This window comes from Triticum aestivum, chromosome 1B, assembly GCF_018294505.1.
Source record: "Triticum aestivum cultivar Chinese Spring chromosome 1B, IWGSC CS RefSeq v2.1, whole genome shotgun sequence".
NCBI lineage: Eukaryota > Viridiplantae > Streptophyta > Magnoliopsida > Poales > Poaceae > Triticum > Triticum aestivum.
In genome coordinates, this window is record NC_057795.1 from 418,807,179 (window position 1) to 418,828,297 (window position 21,119).

The 21,119-nt window shown below is 43.9% G+C and overlaps 1 protein-coding gene across 1 annotated transcript; it reads right to left on the reverse strand.

Annotated features, from left to right (window-relative positions):
* Window positions 1-16,257: 16,257 nt before the first annotated feature.
* LOC123128241 (RNA-binding KH domain-containing protein PEPPER) lies at window positions 16,258-20,656 on the reverse strand. Its single transcript, XM_044548199.1, has 6 exons — window positions 20,246-20,656; window positions 18,751-19,006; window positions 17,765-17,919; window positions 17,423-17,686; window positions 16,798-16,992; window positions 16,258-16,712 (listed from the first exon to the last, which is right to left on the reverse strand). Exons 1-6 carry the CDS (start codon window positions 20,534-20,536, stop codon window positions 16,524-16,526), a joined length of 1,350 nt encoding a protein of 449 aa, XP_044404134.1. The 5' UTR covers window positions 20,537-20,656; the 3' UTR covers window positions 16,258-16,523.
* Between the last annotated feature and the right edge of the window lie 463 nt (window positions 20,657-21,119).

Here is a 21,119-nt window from a genome sequence, read left to right on the forward strand (position 1 = left end):
TGCACCAGTCCATAAATGGATCGCTGGAGCTTGCACACTTTGTCAGCATTCTCTGGATCGACAAAACCTTCCTGTTGCATCATATACAATTTTTCCTTAAGGAAACCATTAAGGAACGCTGTTTTGACATCCATCTGCCAGATTTCATAATCGAAAAATGCAGCTATTGCCAACATGATTCTGACGGACTTAAGCATCACTACGGGTGAGAAAGTCTCTTCGTAGTCAACTCCTTGAACTTGTGAAAACCCCTTTGCCACAAGTCGAGCTTTATAGACGGTGACATTACCGTCCGCGTCCGTCTTCTTCTTAATGATCCATTTATTCTGAATGGCCTTTCGCCCTTCAGGTAGTACTTCCAAAGTCCATACTTTGTTTTCATACATGGATCTCATCTCGGATTTCATGGCCTCTAACCATTTGTCAGAATCCGGGCCCACCATCACTTCTCTGTAGCTCGTAGGTTCATTACCGTTGTTGTCCAACAACATGACTTCCAAGACAGGATCACCATACCACTCAGGAGCAGTATGTATCCTTGTCGACTTACGAGGTTCAATAGTAACTTGATCTGAAACCTCATGATCACCATCATTAGCTTCCTCTTCAACTGACGTAGGTGTCATAGAAACATCTTTCTGCACTGCACTATTCACTAGTTGAAGTAAAGGTTCAACAACCTCATCAAGTTATATTTTCCTCCCACTCAGTTCTTTCGAGAGAAACTCTTTCTCAAGAAAGGATTCGTTCTCAGCGACAAACACTTTGCCCTCGGATCTGAGATAGAAGGTATGACCAATCATCTCCTTTGGGTATACTATGAAGACGCATTTGTCCGCTTTGGGTTCGAGCTTTTCTGGCTGAAGCCTTTTGACATAAGCATTGCAACCCCAAACCTAAAGGAACGACAACTTAGGTTTCTTGCCAAACCACAGTTCATACGGTGTCATCTCTACGGACTTAGATGGTGCCCTATTTAAAGTGAATGCAGCTATCTCTAATTTACAACCCCAAAATGATAGTGGTAGATTGGCAAGAGACATCATAGAACGCACCATATCCAATAAGGTACTATTATGATGTTCAGACACACCATTACACTGTGGTGTTCCAGGTGGCATCAACTGTGAAACAATTCCACATTGTCTTAAGTGATTGCCAAACTCATAACTCAGATATTCTCCCCCTCAATCAGATTGTAGGAATTTAATCTTCTTATTACGATGATTCTCAACTTCACTCTGAAATTGCTTGAACTTTTCAAACGTTTCAGACTTATGCTTCATCAAGTAAATATACACGTATCTACTCAAGTCATCAGTGAAGGTGAGAAAGTAACGATATCCACCTCGTGCGTCAACACTCATCGGACCACACACATCAGTATGTATGATTTCCAACAACGGGCTTACCCGTTCCATTGTTTTGGAAAACGGGGTCTTAGTCATATTGCCCATGAGGCATGGTTTGCATGTGTCAAGTGATTCAAAATCAAGTGACTCCAAAAGTCCATCAGCATGGAGTTTCTTCATGCGCTTTACACCAATATGACCTAAGCAGCAGTGCCACAAGAAAGTGGTGTTGGAAATATGCCCTAGAGGCAATAATAAATTAGTTATTATTATATTTCCTTGTTCATGATAATCATTTATTATCCATACTATAATTGTATTGAAAGGAAACTCAGATACATGTGTGGGTACATAGACAACACCATGTCCCTAGTAAGCCTCTAGTTGACTAGCTCGTTGATCAATAGATGGTTACGGTTTCCTGAACATGGACATTGGATGTCGTTGATAACGGGATCACATCATTAGGAGAATGATGTGATGGACAAGACCCAATCCTAAGCCTAGCACAAAGATCGTAGTTCGTATGCTAAAGCTTTTCTAAATGTCAAGTATCATTTCCTTAGACCATGAGATTGTGCAACTCCCGAATATCGTAGGAATGCTTTGGGTGCACCAAACGTCACAACGTAACTGGGTGGCTATAAAGGTGCACTACGGGTGTCTCCGAAAGTGTCTGTTGGGTTGGCACGAATCGAGACTGGGATTTGTCACTCCGTGTAAACGGAGAGGTATCTCTGGGCCCACTCGGTAGGACATCATCATAATGTGCACAATGTGACCAAGGGGTTGATCACGGGATGATGTGTTACGGAAGGAGTAAAGAGACTTGCCGGTAACGAGATTGAACAAGGTATCGGCATACCGACGATCGAATCTTGGGCAAGTACAATACCGCTAGACAAAGGGAATTGTATACGGGATTGATTGAGTCCTTGACATCATGGTTCATCCGATGAGATCATCGTGGAACATGTGGGAGCCAACATGGGTATCCAGATCCCGCTGTTGGTTATTGACCGGAGAACGTCTCGGTCATGTCTGCATGGTTCCCGAACCCGTAGGGTCTACACACTTAAGGTTCGATGACGCTAGGGTTATAGGGAATAGATATACATGGTTACTGAATGTTGTTCGGAGTCCCGGATGAGATCCCGGACGTCACGAGGGGTTCCGGAATGGTCCGGAGGTAAATATTTATATATGGGAAGTCCTGTTTTCGTCACCGAAAAAGTTTTGGGTGTTAACGGTAACGTACCGGGACCACCGGGAGGGTCCCGGGGGTCCACCAAGTGGGGCCACCGGCCCCAGAGGGCTGCATGGGCCAAGTGTGGGAGGGGACCAGCCCCAGGTGGGCTGGTGCGCCCCCCCACAAGGGCCCAAGGCGCCTAGGGTTTGGGGAAGGGGGCGCACCCACCTTTCTTGGGGGGCAAGTTTCCCCCTCTTCCCCCCCCTTGGCCGCACCCTAGATGGGATCTAGGGGCTGCCGCACCCCTTGGGGAGGGAACCCTAGAGGGGGCGCAGCCCCCTCCCTCTCCCCTATATATACTTGAGGTTTTGGGGCTGCTATACACAAGAGTTTCCACCTCTCCCTGGCGCAGCCCTACCTCTCTTTCTCCTTGTCTCTCGCGGTGCTTGGCGAAGCCCTGCTGGATTACCACGCTCCTCCATCACCACCACGCCGTTGTGCTGCTGCTAGATGGAGACTTCCTCAACCTCTCCCTCTCTCCTTGCTGGATCAAGGCATGGGAGACGTCACCGGGCTGCACGTGTGTTGAACGCGGAGGTGTTGTCCGTTCGGCACTAGGATCTCCGGTGATTTGGATCACGACGAGTACGACTCCTTCAACCCCGTTCTCTTGAACGCTTCCGCTTAGCGATCTACAAGGGTATGTAGATGCACTCTCCTTCTCCTTGTTGCTAGTCTCTCCATAGATAGATCTTGGTGACTCGTAGGAAAATTTTGAATTTCTGCTACGTTCCCCAATAGTGGCATCATGAGCTAGGTCTATTGCGTAGATTATTTGCACGAGTAGAACACAAAGTAGTTGTGGGCGTTGATTTTGTTCAATATGCTTACCGTTACTAGTCCAATCTTGTTTCGACAGTATTGTGGGATGAAGCGGACCGGACCGACCTTACACGTACACTTACGTGAGACAGGTTCCACCAACTGACATGCACTTGTTGCATAAGGTGGCTAGCGGGTGCCAGTCTCTCCCACTTTAGTCGGATCGGATTCGATGAAAAGGGTCCTTATGAAGGGTAAATAGCAATTGACATATCATGTTGTGGTTTTTGCGTAGGTAAGAAACGTTCTTGCTAGAAACCCATAGCAGCCATGTAAAACATGCAAACAACAATTAGAGGACGTCTAACTTGTTTTTGCAGGGCATGCTATGTGATGTGATATGGTCAAAAAGAATGTGATGAATGATATGTGATGTATGAGATTGATCATGTTCTTGTAATAGGAATCACGACTTGCATGTCGATGAGTATGACAACCGGTAGGAGCCATAGGAGTTGTCTTAATTTATTGTATGACATGCGTGTCATTGAACAATGCCATGTAATTACTTTACTTTATTGCTAACCGGTAGACATGGTAGTAGAAGTAATAGTTGGGGAGACAACTTCATGAAGACACGATGATGGAGATCATGATGATGGAGATCATGGTGTCATGCCGGTGACGATGATGATCGTGGAGCCCCGAAGATGGAGATCAAAAGGAGCAAAATGATATTGGCCATATCATGTCACTTTTTGATTGCATGTGATGTTTATCATGTTTATGCATCTTATTTGCTTAGAACGACGGTAGTAAATAAGATGATTCCTCATTAAAATTTCAAGAAAGTGTTCCCCCTAACTGTGCACCGTTGCGAAAGTTCGTCGTTTCGAAGCACCACGTGATGATCGGGTGTGATAGATTCTAACGTTCACATACAACGGGTGCAAGCCAGATTTACACACGCGAAACACTTAGGTTGACTTGACGAGCCTAGCATGTACAGACATGGCCTCGGAACACAAGAGACCAAAAGGTCGAGCATGAGTTGTATAGTAGATACGATCAACATGAAGATGTTCACCGATGATGACTAGTCCGTCTCACATGATGATCGGACACGACCTAGTTGACTCGGGTCATGTAATCACTTAGATGACTAGAGGGATGTCTATCTGAGTGGGAGTTCATTAGATGAACTTAATTATCCTGAACATAGTCAAAAGCCCTTTGCAAATTATGTCATAGCTCGCGCTTTAGTTCTACTGTTTTAGATATGTTCCTAGAGAAAATATAGTTGAAAGTTGACAGTAGCGATTATGCGATCAGTAGAAAGCTTATGTCCTTAATGCACCGCTCAGTGTGCAGAACCCCAAACGTCGTCTGTGGATGTTGCGAACATCGAACATACACGTTTTGATAACTACGTGATAGTTCAGTTAAACGGTTTAGAGTTGAGGCACCAAAGACGTTTTCGAAACATCCCGGAACATATGAGATGTCTCGAGGGCTGAAATTGGGATTTCAGGCTCGTGCCCACGTCAAGAGGTATAAGACCTCCGACGATTTTCTTAGCCTGCAAACTAAGGGAGAAAAGCTCAATCGTTGAGCTTGTGCTCAGATTGTCTGAGTGCAACAATCACTTGAATCGAGTGGGAGTTGATCTTCCAGATGAGATAGTGATGTTTCTCCAAAGTCATTGCCACCAAGCTGCTGGAGCTTCGTGATGAACTATAACATATCAGGGATAGATATGATGATCCTTGAGGTATTCACGATGTTTGACACCGCGAAAGTAGAAATCAAGAAGGAGCATCAATTGTTGATGGTTGGTGAAACCACTAGTTTCAAGAAGGGCAAGGGCAAGAAGGGATACTTCATGAAACGGCAAATCAGCTGCTGCTCCAGTGAAGAAACCCAAGGTTGAACCTAAACCCGAGACTAAGTGCTTCTGTAATAAGGGGAACAACCACTGGAGCAGGATTACCCTAGATACTTGGTAGATAAGAAGGCTGGCAAGGTCGATAGAAGTATATTGGATATACATTATGTTAATGTGTACTTTACTAGTACTCCTAGTAGCACCAGGGTATTAGATACCGGTTCGGTTGCTAAGTGTTAGTAACTCGAAATAAAAGCTATGGAATAAACGGAGACTAGCTAAAGGTGAGCCGACGATATGTGTTGGAAGTGTTTCCAAGGTTGATGTGATCAAGCATCGCACGCTCCCTCTACCATCGAGATTGGTGTTAAAATAATTGTTATTTGGTGTTTGCGTTGAGCATAGACATGATTGGATTATGTCTATCACAATACGGTTATTCATTTAAGGAGAATAATGGTTACTCTATTTATTTGAATAATACCTTCAATGGTATTGCACCTAAAAGGAATGGTTTATTGAATCTCGATCGTAGTGATACACATTTTCATGCCAAAAGATATAAGATAGTAATGATAGTACCACTTACTTGTGGCACTGCCATGTAAGTCATATTGGTGTAAAACGCATGAAGAAGCTCCATGTTGATGGATCTTTGGACTCACTCGTTTTTGAAAAGGTTGAGACATGCGAACCATGTCTATTGGTGTATACGCATGAAGAAACTCCATGCAGATGGATCGTTTGGACTCACTTGATTTTGAATCATTTGAGATATGCAAATCATACCACATGGGCAAGATGACTGAAAAGCCTCGATTTCAGTAAGATGGAACAAGATAGCAACTTGTTGGAAGTAACACATTTTGATGTGTGCAGTCCAATGAGTGCTGAGGCATGCAGTGAATATCGTTATGTTCTGACTTCACAAATGATTCGAGTAGATGCTGAGTATATTTACTTGATGAAACACAAGTCTGAATTATTGAATGGTTCAAGTAATTTCAGAGTGAAGTTAAAGATCATCGTGACAAGAGGATAAAATGTCTATGATATGATCATAGAGATGAGTATCTGAGTTACGAGCTTTGGCACACAATTAAGACATTGTGGAAATTGTTTCACAATTAATACCGCCTGGAACACCATAGTGTGATGGTGTGTCCGAACATCATAGTTGCACCCTATTGGATATGGTGCGTACCATGATGTCTCTTATCGAATTACCACTATCGTTCATGGGTTAAGCATTAGAGACAATCGCACTCACTTTATTAGGGCACCACGTAATTCCGTTAAGACAACACCGTTTGAACTATGGTTTGGAGAAACCTAAGTTGTCATTTCTTAAAAGTTTGGGGTTGTGATGCTTATGTGAAAAAGTTTCAGGTTGATGAGCTCGAACCCAAAGCGGATAAAAATGCATCTTCATAGGACACCCAAAATAGTTGGGTATACCTCCTATCTCAGATCCGGAAGCAAAAATAATTGTTTCTAGAAACGGGTCCTTTCTCGAGGAAAAGTTTCTCTCGAAAGAATTGAGTGGGAGGATGGTGGAGACTTGATGAGGTTATTGAACCATCACTTCAACCAGTGTGCAGCAGGGCACAGGAAGTTGTTCATGTGGCACCTACACCAATTGAAGCGGAAGCTGATGATAGTGATCATGATGCTTCGGATCAAGTCACTACCGAACCTCGTAGGTCGACAAGGACGCGTACTACTTCAGAGTGGTATGCAATCCTGTCTTAGAGGTCATGTTGCTAGACAACAATGAACCTACGAGCTATGGAGAAGCGATGGTGGGCCCGGATTCCGACGAATGGCTCGAGGCCATAAAATCCGAGAGAGGATCCATGACTTTGGAAGAAATACTTGATGGTCGTAAGGCTGTTGGGTAAAGATGGATTTTAAAAGGAAGACAGACAATGATGGTAAGTATCACCATTAAGAAAGCTCGACTTGTCGTTAAAGATGTTTTCCGACAAGTTCAAGGAGTTGACTACGGTGAGGCTTTCTCACTCGTAGCGATGCTAAGAGTCTGTTGGAATTGGATTAGCAGTTACTACATTATTTATGAAATCTTGCATATAGGATGTCAAAACATTGTTTCCTTGACAGGTTTCTTGAGGAAAGGTTGTATATGATGCAACCAAAAGGTTTTTGACAATCCTGAAAGACGCTAACAAGTATGCAAAGCTCCAGCAATCCTTCTAAGGACTGGAGTAAGCATCTCGGAGTTGGAATGTACGCTTTGATGAGATGATCAAGGATTTTGGGTCTATACAAAGTTTATGAGAAACTTGTATTTCTAAAGAAGTGAGTGGGAGCACTATAGATTTTCTGATGAGTATATGTTGTTGACATATTGTTGATCAGAAATGATGTAGAATTTCTAGAAAGCATATAGGGTTATTTGAAAAGTGTTTTTCAATAGAAAACCTGGATTAAGCTGCTTGAACATTGAGCATCAAGATCTATGAGGATAGATCAAAAAACGCTCAATGGTACTTTCAAATGAGCACATACCTTGACATGATCTTGAAGGTGTTCAAGATGGATCAGTCAAAGAAGGAGTTCTTGCCTGAGTAGTAAGGTATGAAGTTAAGAGTTAAAGCTCGACCCCGGCAGAAGAGAGAGAAAGGACGAAGGTCGTCCCCTATGCTTCAGACGTAGGCTCTATAGTATGCTATGTTGTGTACTGCACCGGAAGTGTGCCTTGCCATGAGTCAGTCAAGGGGTACAAGAATGATCCAGGAACGATCATTGTACAACGGTCAAAATTATCCTTAGAGGAATAAGCAAATGTTTCTCGATTATGGAGGTGATAAAGAGTTCGGCGTAAAGGGTTACGTCGATGCAAGCTTTAACACCTATCCGAATGACTCTGAGTAGCAAACCGGATACGTATAGTGGAGCAACCATTTGGAATAGCTCCAAGTGGAGTGTGGAAGCAGTATTTACAATATGACACAGAGATCTGCGAAATACATACGGATCTGAATGTTGCAGACCCGTTGACTAAAACCTCTCTCACAAGCAAAACATGATCAAACCCCAGAACTCATTGAGTCTTAATCACATGGTGATGTGAACTAGTTTAGTGACACTAGTAAACTCTTTGGATGTTGGTCACATGGCGATGTGACCTATCAGTGTTAATCACATGGTGATGTGAACTAAATTGTTGACTCTAGTGCAAGTGGGAGACTGTTGGAAATATGCCCTAGAGGCAATAATAAATTAGTTATTATTATATTTCCTTGTTCATGATAATCGTTTATTATCCATGCTATAATTGTATTGAAAGGAAACTCAGATACATGTGTGAGTACATAGACAACACCATGTCCCTAGTAAGCCTCTAGTTGACTAGCTCGTTGATCAATAGATGGTTACGGTTTCCTGACCATGGACGTTGGATGTCGTTGATAACGGGATCATATCATTAGGAGAATGATGTGATGGACAAGACCCAATCCTAAGCCTAGCACAAAGATCGTAGTTCGTATGGTAAAGCTTTTCTAAATGTCAAGTATCATTTCCTTAGACCATGAGATTGTGCAACTCCCGGATACCGTAGGAATGCTCTGGGTGCACCAAACGTCACAACGTAACTGGGTGGCTATAAAGGTGCACTACGGGTGTCTCCGAAAGTGTCTGTTGGGTTGGCACGAATCGAGACTGGGATTTGTCACTCCGTGTAAATGGAGAGGTATCTCTGGGCCCACTCGGTAGGACATCATCATAATGTGCACAATGTGACCAAGGGGTTGATCACGGGATGATGTGTTACAGAACGAGTAAAGAGACTTGCCGGTAACGAGATTGAACAAGGTATCGGCATACCGACGATCGAATCTCGGGCAAGTGCAATACCGCTAGACAAAGGGAATTGTATACGGGATTGATTGAGTCCTTGACATCGTGGTTCATCCGATGAGATCATCGTGGAACATGTGGGAGCCAACATGGGTATCCAGATCCCGCTGTTGGTTATTGACCGGAGAACGTCTCGGTCATGTCTGCATGGTTCCCGAACCCGTAGGGTCTACACACTTAAGGTTCGATGATGCTAGGGTTATAGGGAATAGATATACGTGGTTACCGAATGTTGTTCGGAGTCCTGGATGAGATCTCGAACGTCACGAGGAGTTCCAGAATGGTCCGGAGGTAAAGATTTATATATGGGAAGTCCTGTTTTGGTCACCGGAAAAGTTTCGGGTGTTATCAGTAACGTACCGGGACCACCGGGAGGGTCCCGGGGGTCCACCAAGTGGGGCCACCGGCCCCAGAGGGCTGCATGGGCCAAGTGTGGGAGGGGACCAGCCCCATGTGGGCTGGTGTGCCCCCCCTCCCCCACAAGGGCCCAAGGCGCCTAGGGTTTGGGGAAGGGGGCGCACCCACCTTTCTTGGGGGGTAAGTTTCCCCCTCTTTCCCCCCTTGGCCGCACCCTAGATGGGATCTAGGGGCTGCCGCACCCCTTGGGGAGGGAACCCTAGAGGGGGTGCAGCCCCCTCCCTCTCCCCTATATATACTTGAGGTTTTGGGGCTGCCATACACAAGAGTTTCCACCTCTCCCTGGTGCAGCCCTACCTCTCTTTCTCCTTGTCTCTCACGGTGCTTGGCGAAGCCCTGCTGGATTACCACGCTCCTCCATCACCACCACGCCATTGTGCTGCTGCTGGATGGAGTCTTCCTCAACCTCTCCCTCTCTCCTTGCTGGATCAAGGCCTAGGAGACGTCACCGGGCTGCACATGTGTTGAACGCGGAGGTGCCGTCCGTTCGGCACTAGGATCTCCGGTGATTTGGATCACGACGAGTACGACTCCTTCAACCCTGTTCTCTTGAACGCTTCTGCTTAGCGATCTACAAGGGTATGTAGATGCACTCTCCTTCTCCTCGTTGCTAGTCTCTCCATAGATAGATCTTGGTGACTCGTAGGAAAATTTTGAATTTCTGCTACGTTCCCCAACAAGTGGTATCATGATTATTAACTCTACATCTTTTGGCATCAATGTTATGAACATGTGTATCATCACTATCGAGATTCAATAAGTATAAACCCCTTACAATGGGTGCATGACCATAAAAGATATTACCCATATAAATAGAACAACCATTATTCTCTGATTTAAATGAGTAACCGTCTCGCATTAAACAAGATCCAGATATAATGTTCATGCTCAACGCAGGCACTAAATAACAATTATTCCGGTTCATCACTAATCCCGATGGTAATCGAAGAGCGAGCGTGCCGACGGTGTCACATCAACCTTGGAACCATTTCACATTTCCCACGCGCATTGTCACTTCGTCCTTTGCCAGCCTCCGTCTATTCCGTAGTTCCTGCTTTCAGTTGCAAATGTGAGCAACCGAACCGGTATCAAATACCCAAGCACTACAACGAGAGTTGGTAAGGTACACATCAATAACATGTATATCATATATACCTTTGTTGATGTTGGCCCCCTTCTAGTCGGCCAGATACTTGGGGCAATTCCGCTTCGAGTGGCCAGTTCCCTTGCAATAGAATCACTCAGTTTCTGGCTTGGGTCAAGCCTTGGGTTTCTTCATGGGAGGAGCAACTGTTTTGCCACCCTTCTTGAAGTTTCCCTTATTTCCCTTGCTCTTCTTGAAACTAGTGGTTTTATTCACCATCAACACTTGATGCTCCTTCGGGATGTCTGACTCAGCAACTTTTAGCATCGCGAACAGCTCGGAGACTGACTTGTTCATCCCTTGCATGTTATAGTTCAACACAAAGCTCTTGTAGCTAGGTGGTAGCGATTGAAGAACTCTGTCAGTGATAGCCTCTGGCGGGAGCTCAATTCCCAATTCAGCCAAACGGTTGTAGTACCCAGACATTCTGAGAATGTGCTCACTAACAGACCCGTTCTCCTCCATCTTGCAAGCATAGAACTTATCGGAGGTCTCATACCTCTCGATCTGGGCATTCTTCTCAAAGATAAACTTCAACTCTTGCAACATCTCATATGCTCCATGACATTCAAAACGCCTTTGAAGTCCCGGCTCTAAGCCATACAGCATGGCGCACTAAACTATTGAGTAGTCATCAACACGCGACTGCCAGGTGTTCACAACGTCCACAGTCGCTGGAGGGGGTGGTGCACCAAGCGGTGCATCAAGGACATAAGACTTATGGGAAGCCGTGAGGATAATCCTCAGATTACGGGCCCAGTCCACAAAGTTACTTCCATCATCTTTCAGCTTAGCTTTCTCTAGGAATGCATTGAAATTTAGGGGAGCTACTGCGCGAGCCATTGATCTACAACATAAATTTGCAAAGGCAACTTTAGACTATTGTTCATGATAAGAGTTCAATTAATCATATTACCTAAGAACTCCCACTCAAATCAACATCCCTCCAGTTATCCGAGTGTAACACGATCCAAATTCACCAACCCAAGTCCGATCATCACGTAAGATGAGGCGGTTTCAATGGTGAACATCTCCATGTTGATCATATCTGCTATATGACTCGTGTTTGACCTTTCGGTCTCTTGTGTTCCGAGGCCATGTCTGTAGATGCTAGGCTCGTCAAGTTTAACCCAAGTGTTCCGCATGTGCAACACTGGCTTGCACCCGTTGTATGTGAACATAGAGTCTATCACACCCGATCATCACGTGGTGCTTCGAAACGACGAACTTTCGCAACGGTGCACACTTGGGGAGGACACAATTTTATCTTGAAATTTTAGTGACGGGTCACCTTATAATGCTACCATTGTCCTAATCAAAATAAGGTGCATAAAAGGATTAACATCACATGCAAATCATAAGTGACATGATATGGCCATCAACTTGTGCTTTGGATCTCCATATCCAAAGCACCGACATGATCTCCATCGTCACCAGCATGACACCATGATCTCCATCATCGTGCCGCCATCGGGGTTGTCGCGCCAACCATGCTTCTACTACTATTGATACCGCTTAGCGATAAAGTAAAGCATTGCATAGCGCTTAATGATTGACATGCAGGTCATATAATAATTAAAGACAACCCTATGGCTCATGTCGGTTGCCGTATGCATCTACATGCAAGTCGATATAAACTATTACAAACATGATCATCTCATACATCAAATATATCTCATCATGTCTTTGGCCATATCATATCACAACATACCCTACAAAAACAAGTTAGACGTCCTCTAATTGTTGTTGCATGTTTTACGTGGCTGCTATGGGTATCTAGCAAGAACGATTCTTACCTACGCAAAGCCACAATGGTGATATGCAAGTTGCTATTCAACCTTCTGCAAGGACCGCCTTTGTCGAATCCGATTCAACTAAGGTGGGAGAGACAGACACCTGCCAACCATCTTTATGCAATAAAAAAGTCACATGTCTGTCGATGGAACCGGTCTCATGTACCTGGACATGTAAGGTTGGTCTGGGCCGCTTCATCCCACAACACCGCCGAATCAAGAAAAGACCAAGGAAGCAATCTGAATATCAACGTCCACAAACTCCTTTGTGTTCTACTTGTGATGTCATCTATGCATAGACCTAGCTCATGATGCCACTATTGGGGAACGTTGCATGGGAAACAAAAAAAATCCTACACTCACCAAGATCAATCTAGGAGATGAACATCTACGAGAGGAGAGATTGCATCTACATACCCTTGTAGATTGCTAAGCGGAAGCGTTAAGAAACACGGTTGATGTAGTCGAACATCTTCGCGATCCAATCATGATCCGTCCCACGAACTCCGATCCAAGTGTCGAACGGACGGCACCTCCGTGTTCAACATAGGTACGGCTTGATGACGCCTTCACCTCCTCGATCCAGTGAGCGATGGTGAAGTAGTAGCTTGAGTCCTCCAGCAGCATGATGGCGTGGTGGCGGTGGTGGTGGAAGAATCTCAGCAGAGCTTCGCTAAGCGCTATGGAGAGGAAGAGGGATGCGAGGGAGAGGAGAGGTAGCGTCGTGGCGTGGAGATGTGCTCTTGGGGTGCGGCTGCCCTCTCTCTACCTCTCTATATATAGGGGAAGGAAGGAGGGGTGGCGCCCCTAGGGTTTCTCCTAGGGGGGGGGGCAGGGCAGATGGGATCTCCCCTATGGTGACTTGCCCCCAAACCGGGAGATGGGAAGCCCTAGGGGGGCGCCCCCAACCCTCCTGGTTATGTGAGATGGGGTGAGGGGGCGCTCAGCCCCTTAGTGGGCTGGTTTGCCCCCTCCCCTTGGCCCATGCCCCCCCAACACTTGTCGAGGCCCCTCGAAACCCCTTTCGGTGACGCTGGTCATCACCCGTACCTTCGGAACAATTCCGGACTCCAATACCCTTCGTCCAATATATCGATCTTCACCTCCGGACCATTTTGGAGTTCCTCGTCACGTCCGGGATCTCATCCGGACTCCGAACAACCTTTGGTAACCACCATAATGACTCAACTGTACTTATACCGTCACCAAACGTTAAGTGTGTAGACCCTGCGGGTTCGAGAACTATGCAAACATGACCGAGACACCTCTATGGTCAATAACCAATAGTGGGACCTGGATGTCCATATTGGTTCCTACATATTCTACGAAGATCTTATCGGTCGAACCTCGATGTCAAGGATTCAGTTAATCCCGTATGCAGTTCCCTTTGTCTATCGGTATGTTACTTGCCCGAGATTCGATCGTCGGTATCTTCATACCTAGTTCAATCTCGTTACCGGCAAGTCTCTTTACTCGTTCCGTAATACAAGATCCCGTGACTAACTCATTGGTCACATTGCTTGCGAGCTTATTGTGATGTTGTATTACCGAGTGGGCCCTGAGATACCTCTCCGTCATACGGAGTGACAAATCCTAGTCTTGATCCATGCCAACTTAACAGACACCCTCGAAGATACCTGTAGAGCACCTTTATAGTCACCCAGTTACGTGGCCATGTTTGGTACACACAAGGCACTCCTCCGGTGGTGTCAGTGAGTTGCATGATCTCATGTTCATAGGAACATATTCTTGACATGCGGAAAAATGATAGCAATAAACTTGATATGATCATATGCCACGTTCATAGTTTGGGTCTTGTCCATCACATCATTCTCCTTATGATGTGATCCCGTTATCAAATGACAACTCATGTCCATGGCTAGGAAACCATAGCCATCTTTGATCAACGAGCTAGTCCGCTAGAGGCTTACTAGGGACATGTTGTTGTCTATGTATCCACACATGTATTTGAGTTTCCGGTCAATACAATTAAAGCATGGATAATAAACGATTATCATGAACAAGGAAATATAATAATAACCAGTTTATTATTGCATCTAGGGCATATTTTCAACAAGGAAGAGAGATATGGGTGGACCATGGAGACACGTGTTGTTTAGGGGAGGCGGATGATGCATTGGAGTTTTCCTCCAGCTGAAGGGCGGCTTTTCCCTTATTTTTACTATTAAAGCAAAGTTTGTGGTCGTGTTCAAGAGTTATGCCCAACCTTTGCTCGAGTGCGCAGACAAGTGACCTCTCGATGTACCACACTCATCTGCTCTAACAACCCCTAACATGCTCCATGTCAATCCATATGCACAAAAATAGTAATAGTTACCCTCACATCTCTAATGGTTGCCCCTATTCCCCAACATCGACATTATCCCCGAGCTTCCAACATCGACGATGTTGTGGGAGCAAATGGATTGATCATCCATCAATCTTTTATCTAGTGTTGTCGCTAGACAAAATCTCGAAAGGGGTATTTAGTAGATCATCATAGGAAGATACATGTGACATGGTTCTCTTGGCGCCCAAGCGACTATGGAGGGGGGCTGTTGCTTAAGGTAGGCATTAGGGTTGCGGGTGCAGGGAGCCCGAGGCGGACAAACGTATCCTCGGCATGGAGGTTGCCAGGTTGGTGAGAACTTAGCGCAAAGATGCAGCCCTAGTGAGATGTTGCGTCGTTGCCACCGATATTGACCGCAAGGTGTCACTACCAATGATTTAAAGTGAGAATCATACGATCTAATCATCTAATTGATAATTGTTATGTTTGAGCATGTTGTATGGTCGTGTTTGGATGAATTGGAGTGTTGGTTGTTTAGGTTGCACTTTGAGTGTTTCAGTTAATAAATTTGTCTATCTTACAATTTCAGATTTCCTCCCCTCCATAGAAATACACTGCTTGTAGCGAAGACATGACGAGATATGCACCGGCGGCCAATGTTCGATATACTAACAAATTGCAGCCGTCCAAAAAAATGTTTGTATAGCGCAAAAAACTGCTCTCAAATAAGGCTCTCAGTGATAGCTCTCTTTTCTATCTTTGGAGTTAACGGGCAAAATAGGCTTGTGGGAGACAAAAGCTGATTCTCATATCCATGCTAAGCATACGTGCTGCCACCATTTTCAAAATAGATACTACTCCCTCTGTTCATAAATATAAGTCTTTTTAGATATTTTAATATAAACTACATACAAATGTATATAAACGTATTTTAGAGTGTAGCTTCACTCATTTTACTACATATGTAGTCCGTATTAAAGTCTATAAAAAGACTTAATATTTAGAAATGGAGGAAGTAGTTGTTAGTATAATTTACTCCCTCCGTCTCATAATGTAAGATGTTTTTCAACACTACACTAGTGTCAAAAAACGTCCTACATTATGGGACGGAGGACGGAGGGAGTAGTTCCTTGAGACAAAGCTTTGACCAAACATATTACACTACATCAAGATATGATGTGAATCTTAGTGACATCAAATTTGTCACATAAATTACGTATTTGATAGAATAATTGTTGGTTAAAACCTTGTCTTAGCAAAACCATAATGGAAATTATGTCAGATTTACAAAAAAAAAAAACAAGCAAAACTAAATGTACTTTAAGGCCATGCAATGTGCAATTTCAATACTGCTCTTTCAATACTGGAGGCAATTTAAAAGAAATGATTATTTTGTATCAAACCACAATGTCGCCATAGGACGAGGCTGTTATACTGCTCTTTTTCACCAATTGGCGCTATTGAAAAACATTGCACCCACAAATGAACACGTTGAATTACATTCCTTTGGGCATAGGCAGATTATCATCAAATCAGTCAGCACACAGAAAGACTAGAACAGACTTCCTCGAAATAAGAACATCTACAAACCAAGTAGACACTAAAACACGCACCCTGATTCAATACGACTATAACAGTACCACCCTGAGGAACATGAAGCCAGCAGAGCAAACTATTGCTGACATACACAACGATGACCCAGGAGCGGATACAGGGTGGCCGCTAGCTTGATGGCAAACAGCTACCAGCTTAGTAGCGGTAAGTGGAACCGTAACCACCGAGACCTGACGATGAATATCCACTCCCGTCCATGCTAGAATAAGATGGCAGCGATGATGACGGGTAGGCCGAGCTGCCATACGGGTAGCTGGACCTATATAACGGATCTAATCCTGCGTAACTGCTCCTCACAGGTTCTCTGTGCGCAGCCAGGGAGTCCTGAATGAAGAGGACATATATGAGAGTTTTGATCTTGCTAAAAGATGGCATTTTGATCAAGAAAAAGATGTACGATGTCTATTACCTGGATAAGCTGTTGGGCAGATTGTACTTGGGACGACGTCCCCTTTATTTCAACAGTTATATCATCAGGGCTTCCCAAACTCTCTTGAATTGTGACAACAGCACCACTGTTAGCCCGTATGTATGCAATGTTCGCTCCTTTGACTCCTATGATATCTTCTGCATAGGTAAGTGGGATTTGCATGGTTTGTGTTATCTGCAACCCATTTGTTCTTATCAGCAACAGTACAATGTAAACAAACGTTAGGCTCTATTTGCAAACAACTAATTATGTCGTTTCCCAGAAAAAAATGATGGATGGGATGCATACTAAACATGAATGGACACTGTGACTTGGAAAAAAGAAAGCCCACGGATTATTATTAAACCAAATGTCTTATAGGAAGAAAAGAGAGTACGGGCCTGTTCTTTTAGCAGCTTAAAAAATAAGCCGCCTCTTCCCCAGCTTTTTTCATAAGCCGTCTTTCATATTCATTGGGGCTTCTAAACTAGTTATGAGATAACTAATTTAAAAGTCTCAACAAATTTAAGGGGCGGCTTAACTTTTAAGCTGGGGAGAGGCAGCTTATTTTTTAAGCCGCCCAAAAGAACTGACCCTACATGCAGAAACATAGACAAAGAAATACCTGTGTAAGTAGAGGGCCAGCACCATGCATTCCAGAAGGTCGTAATGCTGACAAGGCAGGATCTCGCCCATATAATGACACACCTGAGCGATGAATGTTATGTTCTACCAGCGGCTCCCGTTCAAGATATAAATGGTCCCTTTTCATTGGAAGAACATATTCATCACGCACTTCAGGTTGTTGATTTACTTGTGTAGAAACAATTGAATGATGTGGCATATCATTCCAAGTTTCAGCACTGCGATCTTGACTTACTGGGGCATTCTGATAAGAGAATAGGAAATACTATGTATTAGAAACAATATGGCGAAGCATAGCATGCGTTAAAATATATGTGCTTACAGTCTTTTCAAACAATGGAAGTACACTATGGTCAACCAAAAACTTCCGGAGATGATTAGAAACTGCTTGCAGTGCTTTTAGAACTTTCTCTGTTTCACCCTGTATCTCAACTATCCTCTCATCGTCAGATACATAGAAAGGCCGATCTCGATCATCTACACAAATTTATACCCACGGTGAGTCATATAGTATATATATTATGCATAGCATTGCACAACACAACAGAAAAAATAATGGATACTTGAGCTATTAAATAATATCACAAATAAGCATATGCTTTTTAAAGTGCATAATGTGTTCACACTTCACACGTGTAGAAATATGAACCTTCACCATTTCTATGCAACGATTTTCTTTCCTAGTTTAAATTCATTCCAATTTCCATATCTTCTGTGACCTACTCCCTCCGTTCCTAAATATAAGTCTTTGTAGAGATTCCACTATGGACTACATACGGATGTATATAGATGCATTTTAGAGTGTAGATTCACTCATTTTGTGACATATGTATGTGGTTCATAGTGGAATCTCTACAAAGACTTATATTTAGGAACGGAGGGAGTATAATACGGTTCATTCTTAACATGTACTCCCTCTGTTCCATAATTCTTGTCGTGGTTTTAGTTCAAATTAACCTCATTGCAAACTTTGACCAAGTGTTTAGATGAACGTATCTACATCATGAACCCAAATACATTTCGTTAGATACATCATAAGACATATTTTTCATATAATATATATTTGGTACTGTAGGTACAAATAGTTTTCTCTAGAAACCTGGTCAGAGATTGCAAAGTTTGACTTTTCAAAAAATATATATGCACTACATTATGGATTAGAGGGAGTATGATAAACATTTCTTTTTGTGCTGGGACATGGAACACCTAATAGAAATGCTAGAGCAGAAATCCAACGGCAAGACAATCAACTGATATACGGAAGTATTTGTGTATCAATATAAAATACATCAGCCAAGGACATATTACCTACTGATATAACCCTTATTGTAGCACCTGTGCCCTCCTGAATTGCCTTAATTGAAGCACCTTGCTTCCCAATGAGGTTAATTGCTTGAGCTCCAGGAACCACCAACCGGGCAGCACATACACCAGGTGCAGCAGCTGTCTGGGTACCTTCAGCAGCTCCATCTGTTATTCCATTGACACGTTTAAAAACTCTAATCAGAGCGTCCACAGCTGGAGGCAGCTCCAAGCCCGGATCTTCTTTTGCAGACACCAAAACCTGGAATGTCCAAGAGCCATGGTTTACTCAGTGAATCCAAAGGAGATCATCAGGCATGCAAGAGTAATAAAACATACCCACTAACAGAAGAATATAATACAAATGATTTACACCATCAAGTACATAAATACTCCCTCCGTCCCATACTAATTGACGCTCAAACGGATGTATCCAGCAGTTTGAGCGACAAGTAATATGGGACGGAGGGAGTAGTTCGCTATTTAACTTTATCCTACCAAAAGAAATGGCAATCAATTCACACAATACTCCCTCCTTCCCACAAAATAGATCCCCTAAGTTTTGTCATAAGTCAAGCTTTCTTAAATTTGACCAAGATTATAGAAAACATTTTAACATTTACAATACAAAATCAATATCAATATATTCATCAAGAAATATGTTATTCATAGCAGATTTATTTGGTATTATAGATGTTTGATATTTTTTCTATAAACTTGGTCAAACTTTTTAAGACAAAACTTAGGAATCTTTTGTGGGAATATGGAGTAATAGATAGATGGAATAGGTATACAAAACAACTCTCTGTGCACAACACTGAGCAAACCAAACTGACTTTTCAGGAACATGTTATGAAGGCCACCTATAAATATGTCAGCGGTTATACTTCTTTTTTTCACATCTCCCCTTCTCTAAGATATAACACACCACCCTAGCAAGTACATGTACGGTTCACCACAATAAATGGCACAGTCGTATATTAGATGAAATTGACGTGCAATCATGGATTATGAGTCCAAGGACTAGTCAAGACTAGTCTGTAGACTAGTCTATGAGTCTCAACTTCAGGGTCGACTAGACTTCAGTGTCGACTAGTCTATGAGTCGAAACTTCAGTGTCGATTAGTCACGCTTAGTCTATGAGTCTCAACCTCAGAACGACTTGTCGACTCATCGACTCGTAAACCTTGCGTGCATGTCAATTTGGTTCGATGCCTCCAGCCTCCCACATACCCTTATGTCTATTTCATGTATCAGCGAATCAAAATAGCACTGTAGGCTGAGACACTCCGAGCTATGTCAAAGCACATTAACCACCAACCTATTTACCAGGATTCCAGCAACCATTGCTTGCAGCACCAATTGGACATGTAGAACAGAGAAAAATTGTAATTCCAAAGTGCCAATCAATCTAACCATCAGGTATTTCAATCCCCAACTAGTCAATAACGGATTCCTGACAGGAAAGGGCAAACGCTAGCTAAAGTTTGTGGGTACTCACAATGCGCTCGGTGGCGCCGACAGGGCCCTCGAGGACGCGGACCCTGGCCTTGGTCTCCTCCACGAGACGCTTGATGAGCTCGCCCTTCCGCCCGATGATGCTCCCGACCTTCAGCACGGGCACAACCATCCGGAACACGTTGTCCCCAGGCCACCCGGGCCACCTCTTCGCCTCCGGGACGGCCTCCGCCTCCGCCGAGGCATCGGCCTCCTCGGCGGCCGGCGGGGGCGGGGATGCGGGCGCACCAACCTCCGTGGCGGCGGCGGTGGCTGCGGCGGCGGGGTCGTCCATGGCGGTGGAAGCTGCCGACGCGACGGCTAGGGTTTGGGTGTGGACTGCAGCCGCGGGTGTGGAGAGACCTGTCAAGTGGAAGGAAGGGGATGAGGAGGAGGTGCACGAGATCTGGGTGTGCTCTTTTGCTGGTTTTGATTTCTCACGGGCTCTTCCGTGCCTGCGCTACATATGGGCCAGATGCTTTAGTTTTAGGCCCACCTGTGCTGATATAGCTGGGCTTTACCTAGCTCCTGCCGCCTCTGAGACCGTTTTGCTAGACGAGCTCACCCCGGTCTGTCGACCTCATGCGAGGTGGTGTGGGCAAATGGGCCGGTTTGTTAGTATTAAAAAAAACAAATTTAGAAACCAACAAATAATAATTTATAACTTTTGAAATAAATATAACCTATTAAGTAATAAGATTATTTTGAAGAAAAAACTATATATAAAATATATAAGAAATAGTTTTCACCATTTCTAACAAAAGTTCATGTCAAATAAAAGGTTTATTCAACTTATAAGACTTGTTTAACCACATAAAGCAAATCTATTGTAAGTTTTCCTATTGAAATATGTCCCAACTCATATAAAAGTATTCAAG

Excerpts from the sequence above, each read along its gene's own strand:
- LOC123128241 (XM_044548199.1), bottom strand. The coding sequence starts at position 20,536 with ATGGACGACCCCGCCGCCGCAGCCACCGCCGCCGCCACGGAGGTTGGT. Across the intron at positions 19,007-20,245 it reads TCGGCGCCACCGAGCGCATT|GTTTTGGTGTCTGCAAAAGA; the intron begins GTGAGTACCCAC and ends TGGACATTCCAG. Across the intron at positions 16,993-17,422 it reads CTGGCCCTCTACTTACACAG|ATAACACAAACCATGCAAAT; the intron begins GTATTTCTTTGT and ends AATGGGTTGCAG.